This window comes from Protopterus annectens, chromosome 13.part0, assembly GCF_019279795.1.
Source record: "Protopterus annectens isolate FY-2018-M chromosome 13.part0, PAN1.0, whole genome shotgun sequence".
Taxonomy (NCBI): domain Eukaryota; kingdom Metazoa; phylum Chordata; order Ceratodontiformes; family Protopteridae; genus Protopterus; species Protopterus annectens.
Genome location: NC_056747.1, coordinates 1,225,693,437 through 1,225,715,191, shown reverse-complemented (window position 1 = coordinate 1,225,715,191; position 21,755 = coordinate 1,225,693,437). Strand labels below are relative to the sequence as shown.

The 21,755-nt window shown below is 39.0% G+C and overlaps 1 protein-coding gene across 1 annotated transcript in view; it reads right to left on the bottom strand.

Annotated features, from left to right (window-relative positions):
- WNT3 (Wnt family member 3) overlaps positions 1-21,755 on the bottom strand; it is a 430,028-nt gene that overhangs the window by 5,877 nt on the left and 402,396 nt on the right. The window contains exon 3 of the mRNA XM_044055230.1: positions 14,476-14,741. Coding sequence (XP_043911165.1) covers positions 14,476-14,741 — 266 coding nt within the window. The remainder of the gene's footprint in view (positions 1-14,475; positions 14,742-21,755) is intronic.

Here is a 21,755-nt window from a genome sequence, read left to right as displayed (position 1 = left end):
GGTCTACATATTGTGTTAACCTTTATGAATCCCCCTCAGTATTTTAGGATGCAAGAAAATCAGTAGGAAAACTAAAATTAGGAGAAAGAAGGTATGAGCTATGTTTTTGTTGCCTGTTCACTCAGAACAGTGTACACTTAGTGTATGCTTCAGTTAAATCCTGGGGAGTATGTTCCAGTTCTCTGCCTGAAACATATGCATGAAGAAATTACTGTACTTCATGTTTTGGGTGAAAGTATTGAATATTGCTAAATGTATGAGATTGTATTTATCAAATTTTCTGCAAGATAAAGATGATAATGTAATGTTCTATATTTTGACCCAAATTTCTATCATGCTTCTAACCCTACCACCAGAATTTGCGTGGTATAAAAATCTGAGCTCCACCCTGGAAGGTGTTTTTTTCCCTGAGACTGTGGAATCATTAATGAATCACAGCTGTGCTAAGTGACTTCCATTGTTTACGAGGTGGAGACCAACAGATGGCATACTGACAAACCGAGGTATTGGGCTCTTCCAGTACCATTTACAAACCGAGGTATTGGGCTCTTCCAGTACCATTTACAAATTGAGGTATTGGGGCCTTCCAGTACCATTTACAAACCAATGTATTGGGCACTTCCAGTATCATTTACAAACCGAGGTATTGGGGCCTTCCAGTACCATTTACAAACCGATGTAATGGGCTCTTCCAGTACCATTTACAAACCGAGGTATTGGGGCCTTCTAGTACCATTTACAAACCAAGGTATTGGGGCCTTCCAGTACCATTTACAAACCAAGGTATTGGGGCCTTCCAGTACCATTTACAAACCGATGTAATGGGCTCTTCCAGTACCATTTACAAACAGAGGTATTGGGCTCTTCCAGTACCATTTACAAACCAATGTAATGGGCTCTTCCAGTACCATTTACAAACCAATGTAATGGGCTCTTCCAGTACCATTTACAAACCGAGGTATTGGGGCCTTCCAGTACCATTTACCAAGCAGCAGCAGATAGCATGTGTAGGAGTGTATACAGAAAAAAAGTAGTTTTTAGCAGATACTGGGAGCATAAACTGGACTGTCACACAAGTAACATAAATTGGAGTGTCACACACAGACACAGATCACAGAATGACCTGTTTATTTGAACATGCTTGCATGCTTGTCTGTGTACATGATTAAGCAAGTCAGCAAGCAGTTACTTTCCTTCAAAGTGCTTGGATCAATACATTCTGCTTTCTGTCACTACAATTACTGACACTCTAGAGCTGGGATTGGTGGACAGAACCAAAGAAACAGAATGGCAACACCACCAGCCATGAAATAACATTCTTCTTTCCAAATACCTAAGTGATATGCTGTTGTCAGTTTTCTTTATTAAGGGTACAAAAGAATGACAGTCGTCTCCCTGCAGAAGCAGTCATTTGGAATGTTGACGATGGCTAGTTCTCATTGGCAAGTTGTGAAGTATGAAACGTACTCTTGCACCAAAATTGAAAATTTACAGACAGGTGCATAACAGTACTGATTCATAATCCCAAGATGTACGCCAGTTCAGTCAGCCCATTATGCTCCAGAAGATATATGCAAATGACTGCATAATGACATGCAGATGAAAAGGGTAGTAAAATAAGGTCCTGTATTGATATTAAAATGCCGATTCATATATATTATAGAGGAAATTGTATAGCTCTGTGCACCTGAATATGCAAGGATAAAGGCTCACCAAAAATGTTGTCATTGTATTTAGAAAGCGTGCACAGAGTCTCAGTGGATATTGTGCAGCAGCATTCCACAGCCATTAGTGCCACCAGGTCATTTGGCAGCATTGTAAATTTTACAGCAGTTGACTTTTCTCAGTTCCATTGATCAAAGTCATTGATCATACATCTGGAGCATTTCTCCCCGGGCTGCTGCTGAAACTTCGCTTCGTTCCAAGCCAGACTTTCCTGGTAAACAAATAAAAAAAAAAGAGATTATGGAACACTTCAGAGTTCATCGTGAGATCTTACAGGTCTTGGATAGCATGTATTACTCACACATGGAATTGGTAGGAAATGTGTGTCCCTACTTCCAAAAACACACAGACCAGAAGGGATTCAGTTCTGATGATGTCTAGAGAGATGAAAAGTGCTTAGCCACTGTGCTATGAATGTTGTTGCAGTTCAGCAGTGTAAAAGTACTCCCCGGAAGTATCAGTTACCCCCAATTAAAATTCTTTCTCGTCCATTGAAACAGTGTGCGTCCCAAATTAAAAACAATGCACAGATTTCTTTTTGGTTTGACAGAAGCATCCAGTGGGGAAAATCTGCTTTAGACATAACTGTAGTATGGATGCAGGGAACAATTCACGAGATTACAGGCGAGCAAAACACGACAGCGAAAATCCAAGATGATAGTGGAATGTTCACTGTCATCGGCGTAGATTCCATTCCAAAAGGCAAGCCCTTCTTGATCAAAGTTCTGAAGAAGTCCGGATGGACGAAAGCGCTTGACTGTGGATATTGTGTTACTGTGGAGTATACATTTTATTTTGTATATGCTGCTAATGCTGTGGAGTTTTTATCACATCATGGAATAAATTGTGTTTTCATCACTCGAGTGAATTCCTTGTTTTTCCAGCATACAGGGAGTGTTGTTGGTGTCGGTTTGTTTCTCTCTGTGCCGGTTTTTGTTTCACTGTGTTATGTGGTAATAAAAGTGTAAAATAGTCCCAGTGTGGTCGATTAGTTTATTTGCTGTGGAATTTCTCATGGTCTGTGTGTTTCTGGAGGTACAAAAATTGACTTTCATTTTTTTTCAAATGTGTACCTTCCTATACCTGTAGACACCAAGGTATGTACAACTGTATCTGTACTAGCTACAGAGACCTTTCAGAGACCAAATGGGGGACACACTATTTCACAGTCTTCTGGCACTAGAATAGTCACTCATGTCTTCAGCACAATGTTTTTGCATGTGGACGGCCTAATTTACTTTCTTAGCACACCACAAGAGAGGACTAACACCATGCATGCATTTTATGATACCACTCATCTCCCTTAGGTATCATAGATTTTACATATGTAGCAATAAAGGCCCACCTGGATCAGTCACAAAAGTTTGATAACAGGAAGAGCTACCATTTCATGAACTGCCAGGTAGTGTGATATGTTTTGAATCATAGCAAATGTGCCCATACAGCACACATTCACTTTGTATGATTCACATATATGGCACACATCACAGATATATCACTGCAGAAATTCCACACAACCTCCTCATTTGTAAGTGTGGACACTGTGCTAATGTGAAGCCATATGGTTGCATGTCTAATAAGTCTATAATCCCCACATGTACTCTGTGGCAAGTGATAAAGGATACCTGCTGGAGTACTGCAGTATGACACCCATACACAATCCACAGATTATGCCTGAGTACTATTATTATAACGCACATGCATCCACATTATAAAGTGTGTGTTGGCAAGCATGTTTGGTCTGCTGAAAGGCCACTTCCACTCTTCAACATGTGTTGAGCACTCCACTGTTTTACTGCCACAGCCTGCAGGATGGTCTTAGCAAGCTGGATTCCCATAATATATTAGTGAAGAGATAGGCAAGACAGTCCCAGGATATCACTGTGGCCAGACCATGCACACACACAGGCAGCAGACAAACTGCATCAACACCATCATGTGATGAGACAGTGACTGAACAGTAATGACTAGGAACCACACAACCACCCTCACAGACAGTGATGCGTGAATGTCTAGTCCAGATGATGTGTGGGCCCAGATGAGTACATAATGACTGTACAGTGTCATACAGATCAAACATGATGTATACAGTATACATATTAGGCTATGCTGGGTAGTGCATAACTCTGCTTTGGACACAGTCATGTTTGCCACTTCAGATGCAGAGTGCTAATCTGCTGCCACAGCCACAGATTGTGCATTGTTGGTTATAAGGTCATGGGGGATTCCCTCCCAGACTGGGAATGGGGAGCACTTAGGTTGTATAGCTTTATGTCCTTGTTTGGCTGAGGCATGTATTATGACAAGATGCCAACTCAGGATGTTGAGAGACAGTGCTGCTGTTTTATCAGATGATGACCAGGTATGTGTGTCTTATCATTAGCCCCAACACAGGTACCAAATTCAGCCTGTTGTGCCCCAGCCTCTACAGGGGCCACTGTACCAGTGCTCTGCCCAGTGGGCACAATAAAAGACACACCAGAATGGGCATGGGTACCTGTACCAAACCTGTGCCCTTGTGGCTTGCACACGAATGGTGCCCCTGTAAGACATACCATAGAAAGCTAACCTACCTCTCATACCATCCTGCTATGGCTGGATACCTGATGTACCTAAAACAAGATGGAGTCGGCAATTACTGTGGTCAGTCTACATCATCTATGCACAGTGAAATTGTAAACTGATCTGGAGTAAGAAGTACCAACTTGATGAATTACCTATGAAGATATGTAGAAATGGGTCGAAATATATGTCAGTGTCCACTCATCCGATAACCTATTCCCCCCCTTTTTTTCTTAAGTGCTTTTCCTCCTCTGCCTGCTGACCATTAAGTCTCACCTATTGTACATGAGCCCATTCATTCCATAGTGTTGGGGAATCCCCAGATAAGCAAGTGCCAAAGCCATTTGAATGGGCTGTGGCAAGCATCAGGGTATTTGTGGTCTTGTTGGCATTGCAGCAATGAAGGCATTTGTGTGTAAGTTATTAACCCTATTTGTGGGTGGGTGAGTCAACCTGTATCACTATGAGAACTCACAATACTCTCATCGTCCGAGTGCTCACTCCCATGCACCCATCAGTGAGGGCTACCACCAGGTGTGAGCCGAAAGCCTGCCCTAGGATGCCCTTTGCAATGTTGCTTCTCATCCAAAGGATTGCATCTGTATTTGTCTTGCTCTGCCCCAGATGGATTCACCCATCCTTCCCTACCAGTGCTATCAAGTTCCTGTGTTACTAATCTAACTAAGTTCTCCTGGACTGTAGTCAAGGTTTTAGCCATGTACACTATTGGTACTAACACGGAGGCAAATTATTTGAGGAGACATGCATGCCTATGAAATAAGGCCAGACATGTCTTTGTCAGGATAGATTCAGTAATGACTAACTTCCCATTTTGTCTTTGGATGATAGGTTTGCTCCATAGGCACTAGCATCAAGCTCCATCACTGCCAGGGATTTAGCCGAGGCTCATGAAGGTGAAGAGGCAGATTGTGCTTTGCAAGAACAGGGTTTTGCCTCTTCACTGGCCGGTATCTTGTGTGTATTGTTTGAGATGTCCTAGCCATGGATGGTGCATATTGGTGGGTTTTGTGATGGAGTGAGCAATGGGAAGCTATGTGGTCAGAGTGAAGAGTATCATGGAGTGAATAGCAGGTTTGCTCTAAAGGCCAGTCCCTACCACCAGTCCACCAGAGGAGTGTACATGTGTGTGTGTGGCCCATATCATTGGCAACATGTGGTGATGGATCACTGTAACATCTCTCTTTATTTGGATGGTGATGATACAGCCATTTCTTGCGCACCAACTAATCTCATCCTTTTGTGTCCCTCACCGTAATCAATGCATTGTCCAAACCATCCCATCACTGTTTGCCTAGTCTGTATTTCCCCTCCATTAGCTTCCCATCTGGTTTGCCATCAAAATTTTGAAGGCTCATTTTCAAAAAGTGTGTGGCCAAAAGTAAGTTTTCAAAAGTCTGACAATGCTGAACCGGAATAATACAAAATCATAATAATGAAAGTAAAGCTTGATTCGTTATTATGAGTTTGGCATTGTTAATGGAGATCGCAGTACAGTGAGGATTGGGAGTTTACCCTTTTCCTCATTGTAGTGCAATCTCGCAGTTGGTATATATAATTTGCAGGGGGTTCCCCCCACATGGGGGGTGCAGGGGAGACTGCCCCCCTGCTAAAATGTAAAAGGACATATAGACTTTCAAAACTGGAAGTCTGGTATGTTGAATTGAAGTTCATCATATTTCTGACATTCAACATTTAGGCTAAATGTTGTTTTTGGAATGTTGTTTTGTTCTTTTGATGACAACTTATTTTGCCTTTGAAATTTTAATGGTAAACCTTCCCATCCTACTGTGTGCACTTCTACCTCTGCTTGTCTTGCTGTTTTGTGCTTGTCTGTGTGCAATCATGAACTATCCTCACACCCTTTCCTCCCTCTGTTTCTGCTTTCACTTGTCCCTCTCATTTTCTAAAAAAAAAAAAAAAAGAAAAAACAAACTTCCTCCCTCCATCCTGCATACTGCTACATGCTATCATTATATGTTACCCTCTGCTGGCTTTAATTTTTTCCTTCTTTCCTAGCACCTCTTTCCTTCCATTTTATGAATTCGTCAGGTATCCACATATACGGGCATTATAGCAGTGCAGCCACAAATAATATAAGGCAACTTAGCTGCCAGTTGTGTGTGGTGCTGTCTTGTTGAGGGGTGTGGTAACACGTGCAGTGCAGCTGTATATTAGTATATAATGGTCTGAGTTCACATTTTCTCCTTGTGAAATCATACTAGGTGCTGGATTATGGATTGTTTCCCATTCTCTGGAATATACATTTCACAGCACAGTTTTGTCTACCACCACACTTGCACTGTGTAGCTAGGTCCACTTACTTGCTTGCTGCCTAGCTATTTTTTTACATACCCTCAAGTGGAGTTGTCCATAACCAAGGCATGTTTTTCTTTGAGTATTCATTGTTTTTTTCTGCTGTTGCACAGTGCCACTTAGCTGCAGAAATGCAGTGCTGGTCTACGAATCCTGGCCAATGTAGTGCACAGTGTACAGAATTCTGTCCACCATTATGATATCATACCTTCTACTTGTGTTTTAATTTATCAATTGCTTTACAAAAATGTTAAATAACTAAACACTGTACAGTTTAAAAGAAACACAAAGGCACTACACAAAAAAAATATACACAGCAAAATTAGAGCCACGTAAGTACTCTAACACAAAATCAATGCATTAAAATTAATAAAAACAGTGTTCAAATTCTTTCTGGGTTTATAATAAGGTATAAATAATACTCGTTATTTTTACTTTTGACTTGTATGCAGTATCTGTGACCTTCAGGTTATTTTTACCTGCTAACTTCCTGAGTTTGGTCACACGTTTCAAGCTCATAATTTAACAGTGATCAAAGATATGCTGTTTCTGTTCCACATTAAGGGATCATTGATTTACTGCAGTGTTATTTGTCTTAAAAAAAAAAAAATAAAAAGTATTTAATCTCTATGTCTTCCCAAAATTTGCAGGGAAGATAAATTACTCATTTCTCTCAATCTCTCCCAGGAGAATTTTTATGACATCACAGGAAGGGACTTTGTTTTGTTGGCAAAGAAACTATTCAAAACAACGAGGCAGTGTGTACTAAGGAAAATAACTGCAATGGCAGAGAAAAGCACCTTATTTTCAGTATAAACTTCTGTCCTGTGAAGCAAAAGCTAATCAAAATACTTGGTAAGGATGTTTTCTCTCTCCTATGGTATACTAGTGTCTGCAGTCTCTCTGAAGGAGTACTTGCCTGGGATTTCTCACCTCTGTGTGCTTTCCTGGAGATCACACAGCTTATATTGTTTCTTTTTTTTTAATGGTGTTACAAAAGCTCTCACAAAAGCAGACTGAAGCAACTTTTACCTGTCTGTATTCTAATTAAATCCCTGCTGAAAGACAGAACCCCAAATTACCATTCTTAAAACACTTGCAGTTTCAAGGTTTAAAGTCAACATTTGTGAGCATTTACTTAAGTAGTTACACACAAGTCATGTCTTAATCCTATATATTATACACCTTTCTCCCATTGGCCTTTTTTGTTGGTATGTATTTGAAGTTAATCTGTCAGGAAACTGTAGATGCTAAGTAAGTTGTTTAAAGGAAGTTCTGCAGGTCTGCTACCTGGATTTTTATATTTATAAATTGATTTAATCATTTAAGTGAATCTAGAGCAAACCTGCATTCAACCATTCTTGATAAACTGCCAACAACAATTAAATAGTTTACCTGGTACATTGTTTGCCAAATGAGGTACTGCAATATTTTTTGTTTCTATTTTGTTATGGAGCTTTTCTTCCAGAATCTCCACTGAAAAGGGTCTTGCATTGCCTAGTAGGACAATCCTGGTAAATACAATAAGAAATAAAATAAATACAATGCACAGAAACATTTGCTTGTACTGTGTTGTATTCTGTTCTTCAGTAAACAAAATGCAACAGTGGAGCAGTTCATTAAAGTAGTTCACAAATAAATATAGGGAAGTAGGAACCATAAATGGAAATAAAGATATTAATATTCATCTGTGTTTTAAAGCTTTGTGTAAAAATAACTGTTGAGCCGGGATACTTATCTATATACAAGTGTTTTCACTGCTGTTTGTTAATGCCTCTCTTCCCAGTGCCTCCCAGTCTTCATTGCAATGCAGAGAAGAAATAGTGGTGTCCCACCAGTACCCTGATTATAAGAGAGGCTTCTCATAGGTGTCCCGCCAGTGGCTGAGAATATAGGAGAAGCTACTTGTTGGTGTCCCACCAGTACCCTGATTATAGGAGAGGCTACTCGTTGTCCCACCAGTACCCTAATTATAGGAGAGGCTACTCATTGTTGTCCCACCAGTACCCTGATTATAGGAGGGGCTTCTCATTGGTGTCCCACCAGTATCCTGACTATAGGACAGGCTACTCATCAGTATCCCACCTGTATCCTGATTATAGGAGAGGCTACTCATTGTTGTCCCACCAGTACCCTGATTATAAGAGAGGCTACTCATTGGTGTCCCACCAGTACCCTGATTATAAGAGAGGCTACTCATTGGTGTCCCACCAGTACCCTGATTATAGGAGGGGCTTCTCATTGGTGTCCCACCAGTAGCCTGACTATAGGACATGCTACTCATCAGTATCCCACCTGTATCCTGATTATAGGAGAGGCTTCTCATTGGTGTCCCACCAGTAGCCTGACTATAGGACATGCTACTCATCAGTATCCCACCTGTATCCTGATTATAGGAGAGGCTTCTCATTGGTGTCCCACCAGTATAGTATCCTGATTATACAAGAGGCTTCTCGATGGTGTTCCACCAGTGTCCTGATTATAGGACAGGCTACTTGTTGGTGTCCCACCAGTACCCCGATTACAGGAGAGGCTTCTCGTTGGTGTCCCACCTGTATCCTGACTATAGGACAGGTTACTTGTTGGTGTCCCACCAGTACCCTGATTATAGGAGAGGCTTCTCGTTGGTGTCCCACCTGTATCCTGACTATAGGACAGGCTTCTTGTTAGTGTCCCACCAGTATCTTGATTACACAAGAGGCTTCTCGTTCGTGTCTCACCAGTATTGTGATTATAGGAGAGGCTTCTCATTGGTGCCCCACCAGTATTGTGATTTTAGGACAGATTTGTGTCCCAGACACTCCCCCTTTTGTGGAATAGACTCCATCTCCATGTCAAGCAGACTGCCTCATTAACCCTTGTTAAGAGCAACCTGGATAACTGGATGGGGAACTGAAAATACACCTCTGGGATTCTACTTATGTCCCTGCTGGACAGTGGCATAGGGCACTGACTTGTTGGAACAGGGGCTAAGTTCTTGGCTAGGCTTGTAAGGGCCTCAGGGCCAATAGCCTAGTAGCTTCCTATGATCCTATGAAACACTCATCACTGTCATCTGCAATGCACTAGCAGAGTTTATCTTTTTTTTCTCATTGTTACTGCAGTGTAACACACAGAACTGATAACACAAAATGTCATTTTTTGTCTGTTTCTACTTCTCTTGTGATGCACTGTTTGCAAATGCTCATCATGGGTGGAAAGTGGTCATGAGGTATAACATTAATTATGTTTAATACAGGAAAACACATCCTATAGCATTTTGTTGGCAGAGCTGTTTTGGTTTACTTGCCACCTGCTGCAGTAGTACAGATAGTATGCTGTAGACTGACTTATTTAAAAAAAATCCTGAATTACCAACACCTGGCTTTAGAGTAGTAGGCAGCAGTAGCAAATTCCATAGCTAATGGTGAATAATTCCATTTGTGATTTTGGATATGTTGGTTTATCTGGCTCTCTTTGGAGTGTGAGTGGAACAAGGTAGTGAACATTCCAATTTCTCACTGCTCATAGCCCATGAAAGCTACTGGACTATCAGGTGAAAGATCATACATTTATGAAGTTATATGCACTGTCTGGCTACTGATATGTTATATTGTCAGTAGTGAACTGACCTGCGAAAATCAACCCTAGTGAATGACAATTCAAAATAGTGGGTGCATGCATATAAACCGATTTCCTCTCGCATATTATTATTGTTTTGTGACTTCATGTTTTAAGTTGTTTTTGGTAAGTATACTGTTCAGTAATAATTAGGTTTTGAGTGATTTCCCCTCTCTAGCCATCACTGTATTTCATCTGTGCCAACACAAAGGCTTTATTAATTGTTGTTTTTCACTTGCCCTGGAGATGACATCTTAAACTGACTGGCGCAATGTCTTAGTAGTCAAAGTTGTCAGCTGTGAATCTCAGAAATTCTGCTTACCTGTGCATGAAAATCACAAACAGCAGTTACATATCTTCATGAGACTTAAGGTCTTAAGCCAGTGCCTGAAAATGTTCAGTTGCACCTGGTGAGACTTAAGGTCTTAAGCCAGTGCCTGAAAATGTTCAGTTGCACCTGGTGAGCCTTTTGTGATTAACCGTGACATGTTAATGGCAATTCTGTCAGACTGAAAAAAAATGAAAGTCAAGGACAACTGCTGGATAAAAGTCATGCCAGCAGAGGCAACATATATGACCTTTATCCCACTCAGTGTGGTCTTAGGAATGGCAGGCCCTGTCTCCTTAACCTAGTAACCTTTAAAAAGGTTAAAGTGGCTGTGGTAAGCGGTCATAGCATGCATACAGTTTACCTTGACCTGCCGTATGCTTTTAACACTATCCCTCATACAGTCAAAAATTAGACTTCCCAGCTTTGTCCACTGGACTGCAAACTGGCTATCCAGCACATCACAAGTTGTGAAGGTTTCTGGTACCCCTGTGAATAGATGATTGTAACTAGTGGGGTACCACAAGAATCAGCACTGGGCCCTCTCCTGCAGACATCCAAATCAACATTCAAGAAGTATGGCTGTCCAAGTTTGCCAGTGACTACAACCCGTACACTCTTATCAGCTCATGCGCTGATACAAGGGTTAGAATTTGTACATAACTGGTGTACTGCAAATGGTCTCAAGCTACATGCAGAAATAAAGTGCAGCTTAGTTACATTCAGCAAAAAAGCTGCTTACACCTCATCCGTTATAAATGGTATTCCTCTTGAGACACAGAGAGGAAACTTGGGTACTTATGTAGATAATGCTCTCAATCAATCTTCATGTTTCCAGCATAGTCAGAAAATCCTATCTGACCCAGTTAATTTCCAAGGGAATATCTTCAAGATCTAAAGAAGTCATCCTACCACTGTACTCTTCTCTTATCAGACCCATCATCCAATACAGTGCCTCCTTTTGTATGTACAAATCCAGGCATTTTACTCAAGTAGAAAGGTCCCTGCAATTTTTAACCAAGGAAATTAAAAGTCCTGAATCCTTCAAATATCACAACAGATTAGCACAAACCTCCTTATAGTCAGTAGCCTACTGACTAGCTCTGAGGTGACCTGCATCTCGCTTGGCACTTAAAAAAAATTCTGTTCGACCTCCCATTTCTTCATAAAACTAGTAGCTCTACAAACATCCATACCAGGGACCTACATTTGCACCAACAAATAAATAAGACTCTCTGGACGGGTAGGTTCTAATGCGACATAATCTCAGCCTATAGAGTAAGTTACCACTAGAGGTCAAACAAAGTACTCCTCAGTCTATCTTTAATGGTAGTATTGATGATTGGATGGGTGGACAAATTTACACCAAGGTTATTGTATACAGCCTTTCTCAATCAGGGATGTAAGCACTGTTTAGTGCTTGTAAAGGGTTGCAATATTTTTTAAGTGTGGACACTTAATGGGTTCATATGTGTATACTAGGCCAATGACAACTAGGTCCTTTATAAGCCAAACCAAGCATCCCAATTGTATCAAGCAAATTTATGTACTATCCTTTGTAAGTTTAGCCAAGCTACACACCTATATCCTACAAACCTGTGCCTTAGAGAGTATTTCAGGAGGTATATGTAAGCAAGGATAAGATTTACAGGCTGTCTCTGTCCATTAGAGACATAGGTGCTGGAGTTGGTGTATAGTTCTGATTTCTCATTCATGGTCCAGATTTCTGTTGATTACGGTTAGGGAAGAGCTCTGCTTCACATGGATGGGAAGCATGTTCCAGAGAAGGGGAATTCTCTGAGATACATACCTCTATATGTCTAGGCATATTATGGTTCCTATGATTCATTGCTTATTTTCTATATTCCTGTATTCCCAGTTTCATTTTTTTTCCCAGACTGGATAAGTATTACCATATCTGGCAATGCACGAACATCTGCTAGTTCTAAGTTTATTAGTGGCACAATATAATGTTCTGCATCAGGTTTGCAGGTGGCATTAGGTGGAATCAACGTGCATATTAATAGGCAAATCAAGAAAATCATTGTTAGAAGGTGTCTAGAGCCTACTTGTTTGGAACATAGATTTTGATGGTGTGAAATGGCTGCTTCATTTTTCCTATCTATTTGGATAAGTTGTATGTTTCTTTTTAGCCAATATCTTCCTTTACTTTTCCTAACAATTACCATACGGGTGACCCAAACATTCTTCAATTCTCTCACTATTCACTGTAAAACATTTTCAATAAATCTGTTCTATGTGTTCATCACTGTCTCTCTCTCTCTCGGTTTCTGAACAAATAAATAAATAACTTGCTCCCATTCGTCCTATGATATCCACCCCCTTTTTTCAAATTGTGCCTTCTTCTTGTGTGTCTCCTTTTTCAGAATGGCAGCACTCCATGAAATATGAAGTTTCTTGATTCTGAAGGGGCTCTTTAAGGTTTTGTTTTTTGTTCTCCCTCTCTTTCATTTTCTCATCTGGTTTTCTACGTCCATTTGTTTTGCTGTAATTTGAATTACTTCCAGCCTATGTACTAATTGTACAAGACAAATACATTAACAGTAAAGTTAAAAAATGGGCAAACAAAAGTATCACAAATCCTGCTGCAGAAAATGGACTGGAAAAACTGTGGTAGTCAAGCTACTCTGCTGTGAGGTGACAACGCTAACGGTTGCACCACAGCGGCCCTCAGAGAGACTACTAAAGCTGCTTCTCCAAATAAAAGTCTTGTGTAGCAAGAACTGTTCTAAAAGGAATACCACATGTCTAGTATAAACAGTCCTGTTAAAAGTTTCAAATATAGTGGACTGTTAAAAACAAATAAAAATGTGGACTGTTCTGGAGCTAAAAATGATGCTAAGAGCTAAAAACATTTCCTTTAATGTGTTCAAAAAGTTTTGGTTTTGAAGTATGTACCCATAACATGCCGGACAGTATATATATATATATATATATATATATATATATATATATATATATATATATATATAATTTGGAAGGGGACCATAACAAAGCACAGCTTTGTCAGCAATTAATCAATTCAGTAATGCCTTCTGACCAATTCTAAGATGTCTTAAGCCACAGGAATAGCAATAACATTAGTAACATGCCCCAGTACTGTTATCTCTGGTCATAGCAAGTATTTCTGTTCCCATGGAATAGGAGTTTCATGGTTTATTGTGTATACAAAAAAATTCAAAGCTTTGCAGTTTAACCATGGACACCTACCAATTTTAGAGATGCCTTTACAAGATTGCTACTGTGTATGGACTGCAAAAATATTTCCACGAATGCAGACATCTGAAATTGTAGGCCTGTACTGGGTTTGAATGTATTACATAAACAGAGCTTTCATAAAAAAATATAAAGAAAAACAGAGTTTTCTCTGCAGTATGAATAATATACTACCAAAGTAATCAGAGCTCTTTGACAAGGCAGACAATTAAGTGGTAAAAAAACTATTAGTGACTATTTATTTATCTATAGATACATAGTTTTATCACACTCATTCGTTTTTATGGGTTCATATCAAGGTATTAACGCATTCATGAAGCTAAAGGCCTACAATTATAGCTAATTAATCCGCCTCTCCACTACCTTGTAATCTGAGTGTATATGGCAGTGCTTCACACTGCCTCACAACTAGAGTCACATGACGAGTGTCAGCTGTACAAAAAGCTGAGAGTCCATGGTATGTCTCTGTCAACAAAAAAGAGAATGGTGGCTGCCACTTAGGAACACAGCTTCTAAGAACTTTTAATACCATTTTTAGATCCCTGATATAGTAAAAGAGCTAACCTCATGGGAAGCTAACTGCTACAGCATTACCCCTTTTGTAAACTGCTGTTTCAGGGGAGGCAGTTGGAAAGGGCCATGTGACAACTGATTGGAAGTTAAGTGAGTGACAAGGAAATGATACTTACTGTTCTACCTGCTTCATTGTTGTGCCTGTTCATGGCAGATCTGGCATCAGGGCGGTTTTCCCTTGCATCGGCAAACTCGCGGGAGACCAGGACTCCAAACTCTGCATCTTCACTGCAGCCTCCCCATTTCCACCCCTCCCCAGGTGGGCCTTTGTGATGCGAGTCACAGCCACATATAGTAGATGTTCCTTCAGCACAAGCACGTGTCACTACGAAGGCCACTCCAGCTGAAGCAATGGCATGGACGAAGGCAGACTCTCGAGTTGCTACAACGAAATTAAAAAAAAGTGCAAGCAGTCAGCAAAATACAGGATTTTATAAAGATTCAAATTGCTAAGGTTTTCTGGCTGAGCAATACCTTTATATAACTGTGTACCCTTTTACTTAATTTTGAATATATAAATCCAAACCAGCCCAGAAGTTGAAAATGCTGAAACACAGGTGCCCAGTAGGAAGGTTGCTGGAATAAAGAAGCTGAACCATGACAAAGTAGAATCTTCTTTTTTAATACAAAATGGTGAGCACTTTCGCAATGGTAACCACTGCTTCATCAGACAGTTCATTCAAACAGCAACAGCACTTAAATACTTTAATTCATTGCTAAAACAACCAATCCTACCACTCAAAGTTAATGCAGCACTCAGCAGTCAATTAATTACTATGGTTAGATTTTGCCCTTAGTTAATTGATGAAGTCAGAAAAACTCTGTTTAAAAATCACATACACAAAATGTAAAGACAAGAACATGTGGATAAATATAAATAAAATACATAAAAAGTCAATGAATAAATACATATACTCATGTTCCCCATTTAGTAACTACCTATGTGAGTGGTTATTAGCATAAAAATATATATAAAAATATATATAAAAGTATAAGCAGTACACACTCAACAACTTAATACATATATTCTGCCTAATAAATGCACACATTGTCCTCCTAGTAAATACATATGCTTTAGTACATACATCTCAACAAATGCTTGTCTTTATTTATTTATTTACATTTGTTAACCGGGAGTGTCTGACTGGACGTAGGTCCATTTTCAGCGGAGGCCCGGGGAGAAAAGCTCTTTAGTGATATCTATGCTAGAAGCAGCTCAAGAAATACTGTCATGTTGACCCAAAGCCCTGCATGTGTTTATGTAGTCTTCTACTGTTAAAATAGTATTATTATTTTTTATTTTATTTTAACCTTCTAGATTTTAACACTGACTTCAATGGAACACTATCATTCAAACCAAAACCTCTGTGTGCTCCTAAACGCAAAATCCATTTTACTTCCATATTTTTAGTAGTATTGATTATGTCCCCCATCCTATTGCTGACATTCTGAATGTGTAAAACCTGAAACAAAAATATATGGTCATCCCCCTTATCCAATGTATGCTTAGCCAAAGCACTATACAGTTGCCCATTTATAGGGCAATAAAGGTGATCCCTTATCCGTTCCGTAAGGTGACGGTTAGTTTTGCCAGCATAGAAATGGAAACATGTTGTGCAGTGAGCTACATACGCTACATTCTTAGTATTGCAATCAGCAGAATTCCTTAGCTCCCATAGATGCCCTGTTTCAGGGTGCTTAAAAACCTTGATTCATCTATATAAATGCACTGTGTACATTTTCCACATCTATGGGTACCATTCACTGTGCTATCCATCAGAGTGGGTATCCTTGGATAGCAAAGCTGCTGTTTCAGATTTTTCTTATTTCTAAATGCAAAATGTGGTTGTCCACCTACTATGTTGGTAGTATCCTCATCTACTAACAACATATGCCAATTTTGTCGTATGATGGTTACAAACATTTTCACATCTCTTGTATATGGTAAAACCATCGGAATGTATGGTAATACACTATTCCTGATACCTACCCTGTCACTACTTGCTCTATCACAGTAGTAGGGCTTACCTTTACCTTTCATTTCTTTGCATACATTATGGTACACCTTATCAATTTCATGTTCACTATACCCCCTATTAATGAAACCTGTTCTTAGCTTAGTTAACTCATTTCTATACACTACCTCTTGACAACATAGGCGCGATGTTCTCATTGCCTGACCTCTGATTATGTTAGGAAAAATCATAGGGTTATGCATACTGTTTCTGTGTAGAAAAGATGGTCTGTAGCATTGCTTCCTATGTAATTTCATAGATCATTGGTCATTTTCTCTGTATATGGTAACGTCCAGGAAGTCTAAACTCATCTCAGAACAGTTCATCATAAACTTTAGAAAGTCACTAGTAGTATTAAGGTATGCATACAGGGATTTAAGTTGTTCACCATCACCTTTCCAAAAAATATAAAAAAATAAAAAGATCATCTACGAAATGCCTATTAAAGGCTATTTGGGGATTATCTAACAGATATTCATATTCCCAGTTAACCATAACCAGGTTTGCATATGTGTTGGCGCAACTTGTGCTCATGGCAAACCCTGACAACTGCCTATAGCATATGCCATTGAACATAAATATGTTGTGCTCTAGTACCAATTCTAGTAACATATAGAGAAAGTCTATCTTAGTATTAGAGAAGACCTATAGTAGCAGGGGCAGGATGGCTAACAGAACCTATCTCTATATACCTGGATAAGGAATTGAAGACAGCACTCAATGAATATGCTTATGTCTTGAAAGACACACAACAGTTTTTAGTGGAACTTTATGGGGCAGTGAAGCAAATGGGAACAGCAGATATGGGGATGCTGGCTACACTAGATGTAGTGTCTTTATTCACAAGTATACCCAATGACCAGGGGATAAGCATGGTGAAATCAGTGTTGGCAAGGCAGGGAAAGTTCTCTAATAGTAAGATAGAAAGGTGATGGTAAATCCCCGTATGCATACCTAAATACTACTAGTGACTTTTTAAAGTTCACGATGAACTGTTCTGAGATGAGTTTAGACTTCCTGGACGTTACCATATACAGAGAAAATGACCAATGGTCTACGAAATTACATAGGAAGCAATGCTACAGACCATCTTTTCTACACAGAAACAGTATGCATAACTCTAAGATTTTTCCTAACATAATCAAAGGTCAGACAATGAGAACATCACGCCTATGTTGTCAAGAGGTAGTGTATAGAAATGAGTTAACTAAGCTAAGAACAGGTTTCATTAATAGGGGGTATAGTGAACATGAAATTGATAAGGTGTACCATAATGTACACAAAGAAAGGAAAGGTAAAGCTAAGCCCTACTACTCTGATAGAGCAGGTAGTGACAGGGTAGGTATCAGGAATAGTGTATTACCATACATTCCGATGGTTTTACCATATACAAGAGATGTGAAAAGGTTTGAAACCATCATACGACAAAATTGGCATATTTATTTATTTCCAGTTTGATTACCAGGGAAGTCCACTGGGCCCCGAAGACTCGTTTTCAGTGGAGGCCCGGGGAGAAAAGCTCCAAAAATACAAATTACAAAAATATGAAAAATATAAGCGATACATTGAGGAGACCAATTTGTACAATAGGAACATTCATTATTACAAATAGTCAAATATAAATTCACTAAGGTTTTTCTAAAGGGTTATACAATTATAAAACTATTCTTATAGAGTAATTTGAGAAAATGCATTTTATATGCACTTAGAGAAGAGAGTTAAGAAGACTTTTTGCATGCATTAGTTTTAAAGTGTGAATCTATTGACAATATTTGCACAAATGGGGTTCAAGGATAAATAACTGTAGGACATTTTGAGTGCTAGAGTACACTCTAGGTAGGATATCAATGTGTTCTTGGATAGTTTTTAGGTGGGGTAGACCATATGCACTGCCTCACCTTTTTACACTCTAGGTAGCATATGTTGTTAGTAGATGAGGATACTACCAACATAGTGGGTGGACAACCACATTTTACATTTAGAAATAAGAAAAATCTGAAACAGCAGCTTTGCTATCCAAGGATACCCACTCTGATGGATAGCACAGTGAATGGTACCCATAGATGTGGAAAATGTACACAGTGCATTTATATAGATGAATCAAGGTTTTTAAGCACCCTGAAACAGGGCATCTATGGGAGCTAAGGAATTCTGCTGATTGCAATACTAAGAATGTAGCGTATGTAGCTCACTGCACAACATGTTTCCATTTCTATGTTGGCAAAACTAACCGTCACCTTAGGGAACGGAGGGATCACCTTTATTGCCCTAGAAATGAGCAACTGTATAGTGCTTTGGCTAAGCATACATTGGATAAGGGGGATGACCATATATATTTTTTTCAGGTTTTACACATTCAGAATGTCAGCAATAGGATGGGGGACATAGTCAATACTACTGAAAATATGGAAGTAAAATGGATTTTGCTTTTAGGAGCACACAGAGGTTTGGGATTGAATGATAGTGTTCCATTGAAGTCAGTGTTAAAATCTAGAAGGTTAAAATAAAATAAAAATAATAATATTATTTTAACAGTAGAAGACTACGTAAACACATGCAGGGCTTTGGGTCAATATCACAGTATTTCTTGAGCTGCTTCTAGCATAGATATCACTAAAGAGCTTTTCTCCCTGGGCCTCTGCTAAAAATGGACCTACGTCCAGTCGGACACTCCCGGTTAACAAATGTAAATAAATAAATAAATAAATAAATAAATAAATAAAGACAAGCATTTGTTGAGATGTATGTACTAAATCATATGTATTTACTAGGAGGACAACATGTGCATTTATTAGGCAGAATATATGTATTAAGTTGTTGAGTGTGTACTGCTTATACTTTTATATATATTTTTATATATATTTTTATGCTAATAACCACTCACATAAGTAGTTACTAAATGGGGAACATGAGTATATGTATTTATTCATTGACTTTTTATGTATTTTATTTATATTTATCCACATGTTCTTGTCTTTACATTTTGTGTATGTGATTTTTAAACAGAGTTTTTCTGACTTCATCAATTAACTAAGGGCAAAATGTAACCATAGTAATTAATTGACTGCTGAGTGCTGCATTAACTTTGAGTGGTAGGATTGGTTGTTTTAGCAATGAATTAAAGTATTTAAGAGCTGTTGCTGTTTGAATGACCTGTCTGATGAAGCAATGGTTACCATTGTGAAAGCGTTCACCATTTTGTATTAAAAAAGAAGATTCTACTTTGTTGTGGTTCAGGTTCTTTATTCCAGCTATCTTAATTTTGAATATGTTTTAATGTTACTACAGGGCTTATTACCTTTTAGCAACCTCATTTTATATCCATACAGTTAGTGTAAGCATGGGCTGTCAAATATAGCTGTCAGATTTTTTTCAGTTATGAACTTTAACTCTGTTTCTTGGGTTAACTGAAAGATGCAGTCAAATGCCTGCACACCCCTACACCAGGGTACAATGTGAACCATTTGTTTGCTGGGCTTACACCTGCATGTCTCTACTTTTGTTTACCAAAATATATATCTCAAGGCTTTCTCCCAGACAAGTCTCCTACAGACCACCTGTATTGAGTTCCTCTAAGATGGGTGATCTGATATAAACTACTCACTGACATCTCTTCTATTACCCAGGCTGCTAATCAAACTGGTGTCAGGTAGGGTACATTTCGGAATTTTTTTTCCTTTAGGGAGCATGCAAAGGAAAGTTTGGCTTTAGCCATCTAGCTTGTTTGGCTTTAGCCACCTAGACTTTGGGAACACTCAGCTCTCACTGCCCTCAGGCTTGTTCATGACCCTTTTTTCATGTTATTTAAGGCTAGGGTGCAGGGATGCACTAACCAGGAACTTATTTTTGAGTGCTACTCACAGCCTCAGCTTGATTAAAAAAGTACAGGCCACAAGAAATTAAAGGGACAGAACATTCAGAGAGTTTTAACTGAAAAAAATTATATATATCTCTATCTATATCTATCAATCTATCTATCTATCTGTCTGTCTATCTATCTATCTATCTATCTGTCTGTCTGTCTGTCTGTCTGTCTGTCTATCTATCTATCTATCTATCTATCTATCTATCTATCTATCTATCTATCTATCTATCTGTATGGGTCTACTTTGACCCATCAAAATAACAGTTCAGTGAAACTCAGTTTCGCTATCTGGTTTCACGAAAGTACATTTCTCCAGAAATACACTTTTGCAAAACTACAGATCACAAAAGCATTAAAAAAAAACAAAACAAAACAAATACACTACAGTAAATTATGCAGGGGGCAAGCCCCCCTGCACCCCCCACCTCTGCTACTAATATATATACCAACTCCAAGCTCGCACTACAGTGGGAATAAGGGAAAATTCCCTTAGCCCCACTGTGCTGCAATCTCCAGCAACAATCTTGGTGAACTGTAGCAAGTTTCACTGAAGTGTTATTTCGATGGGTCAAAGTAGAGCCATATACACTCACACACACACACACACACACACACACACACACACACACACACACACACACACACACACACACACACACACACGTACGTTTATTTTCTCTGTTTTCCAAATGTTATATTAGACCTTGTTTTTACAGGACAGTATTGGCACATACTATCATTTCCTCACCTAACAATAGCTAATCAAAATACAAAATGTCTCTACTTTACTTCTAATGCAAAACAGTTTCTAGAAGAGCTTTAAATGTTTTATGTTGTTGAGAAACAAAAGCCATAATATGCAGTTTTTCCTATGACAGCTATGAATGATCTAATTTTCTTATCACAACTTGAAAAAATATGCACAATTGAATGACTAATGTTAAATCACCCACATATGAGGTGTGCTAATGTTTTATACAGGTATTAATATCCATTAGTAGCAGTGTATAATGAACTGTGTTACACTGAGGTGTAGAATACTTCATAATGTTATTTTTCAATTAGCTCAGAGTTGACTATGAGTTTAGCTTTCTCCTGTAAGTCCTATGTCTGATTTCTTCAATTAACACTTTCAGACTATAAGATTCAATGAAAGTCTCGTAAAATTCAGCAGGCACTAATTCTGATTTCAGCTGAGAAGATGAACCTATATGTAATGCGCTTACCTAGCTGTAACAGAGAAAAATTTATATTGTAAAAAAAGAGCAGTGTTGCAGAGAGCCTCTGTATTTCCATTGTACAAGCATTGCAGTGTTTCACAAGGCCTTCATTATGGCTCTTTACAAATTCTTGACCTGATCTTTCTTCAGGCTGCATCCAGTATGCAACCCAGATGGACCATCCAGCTCTAGGAATCATGAATGTTAAGGCAAAGCCCCCTGCTCAAACCCATGATGATTCTCCCACTTGAGGAACTAACTTCTTGATTGGCTACTTTTCAGGGGAGATTTGAGCG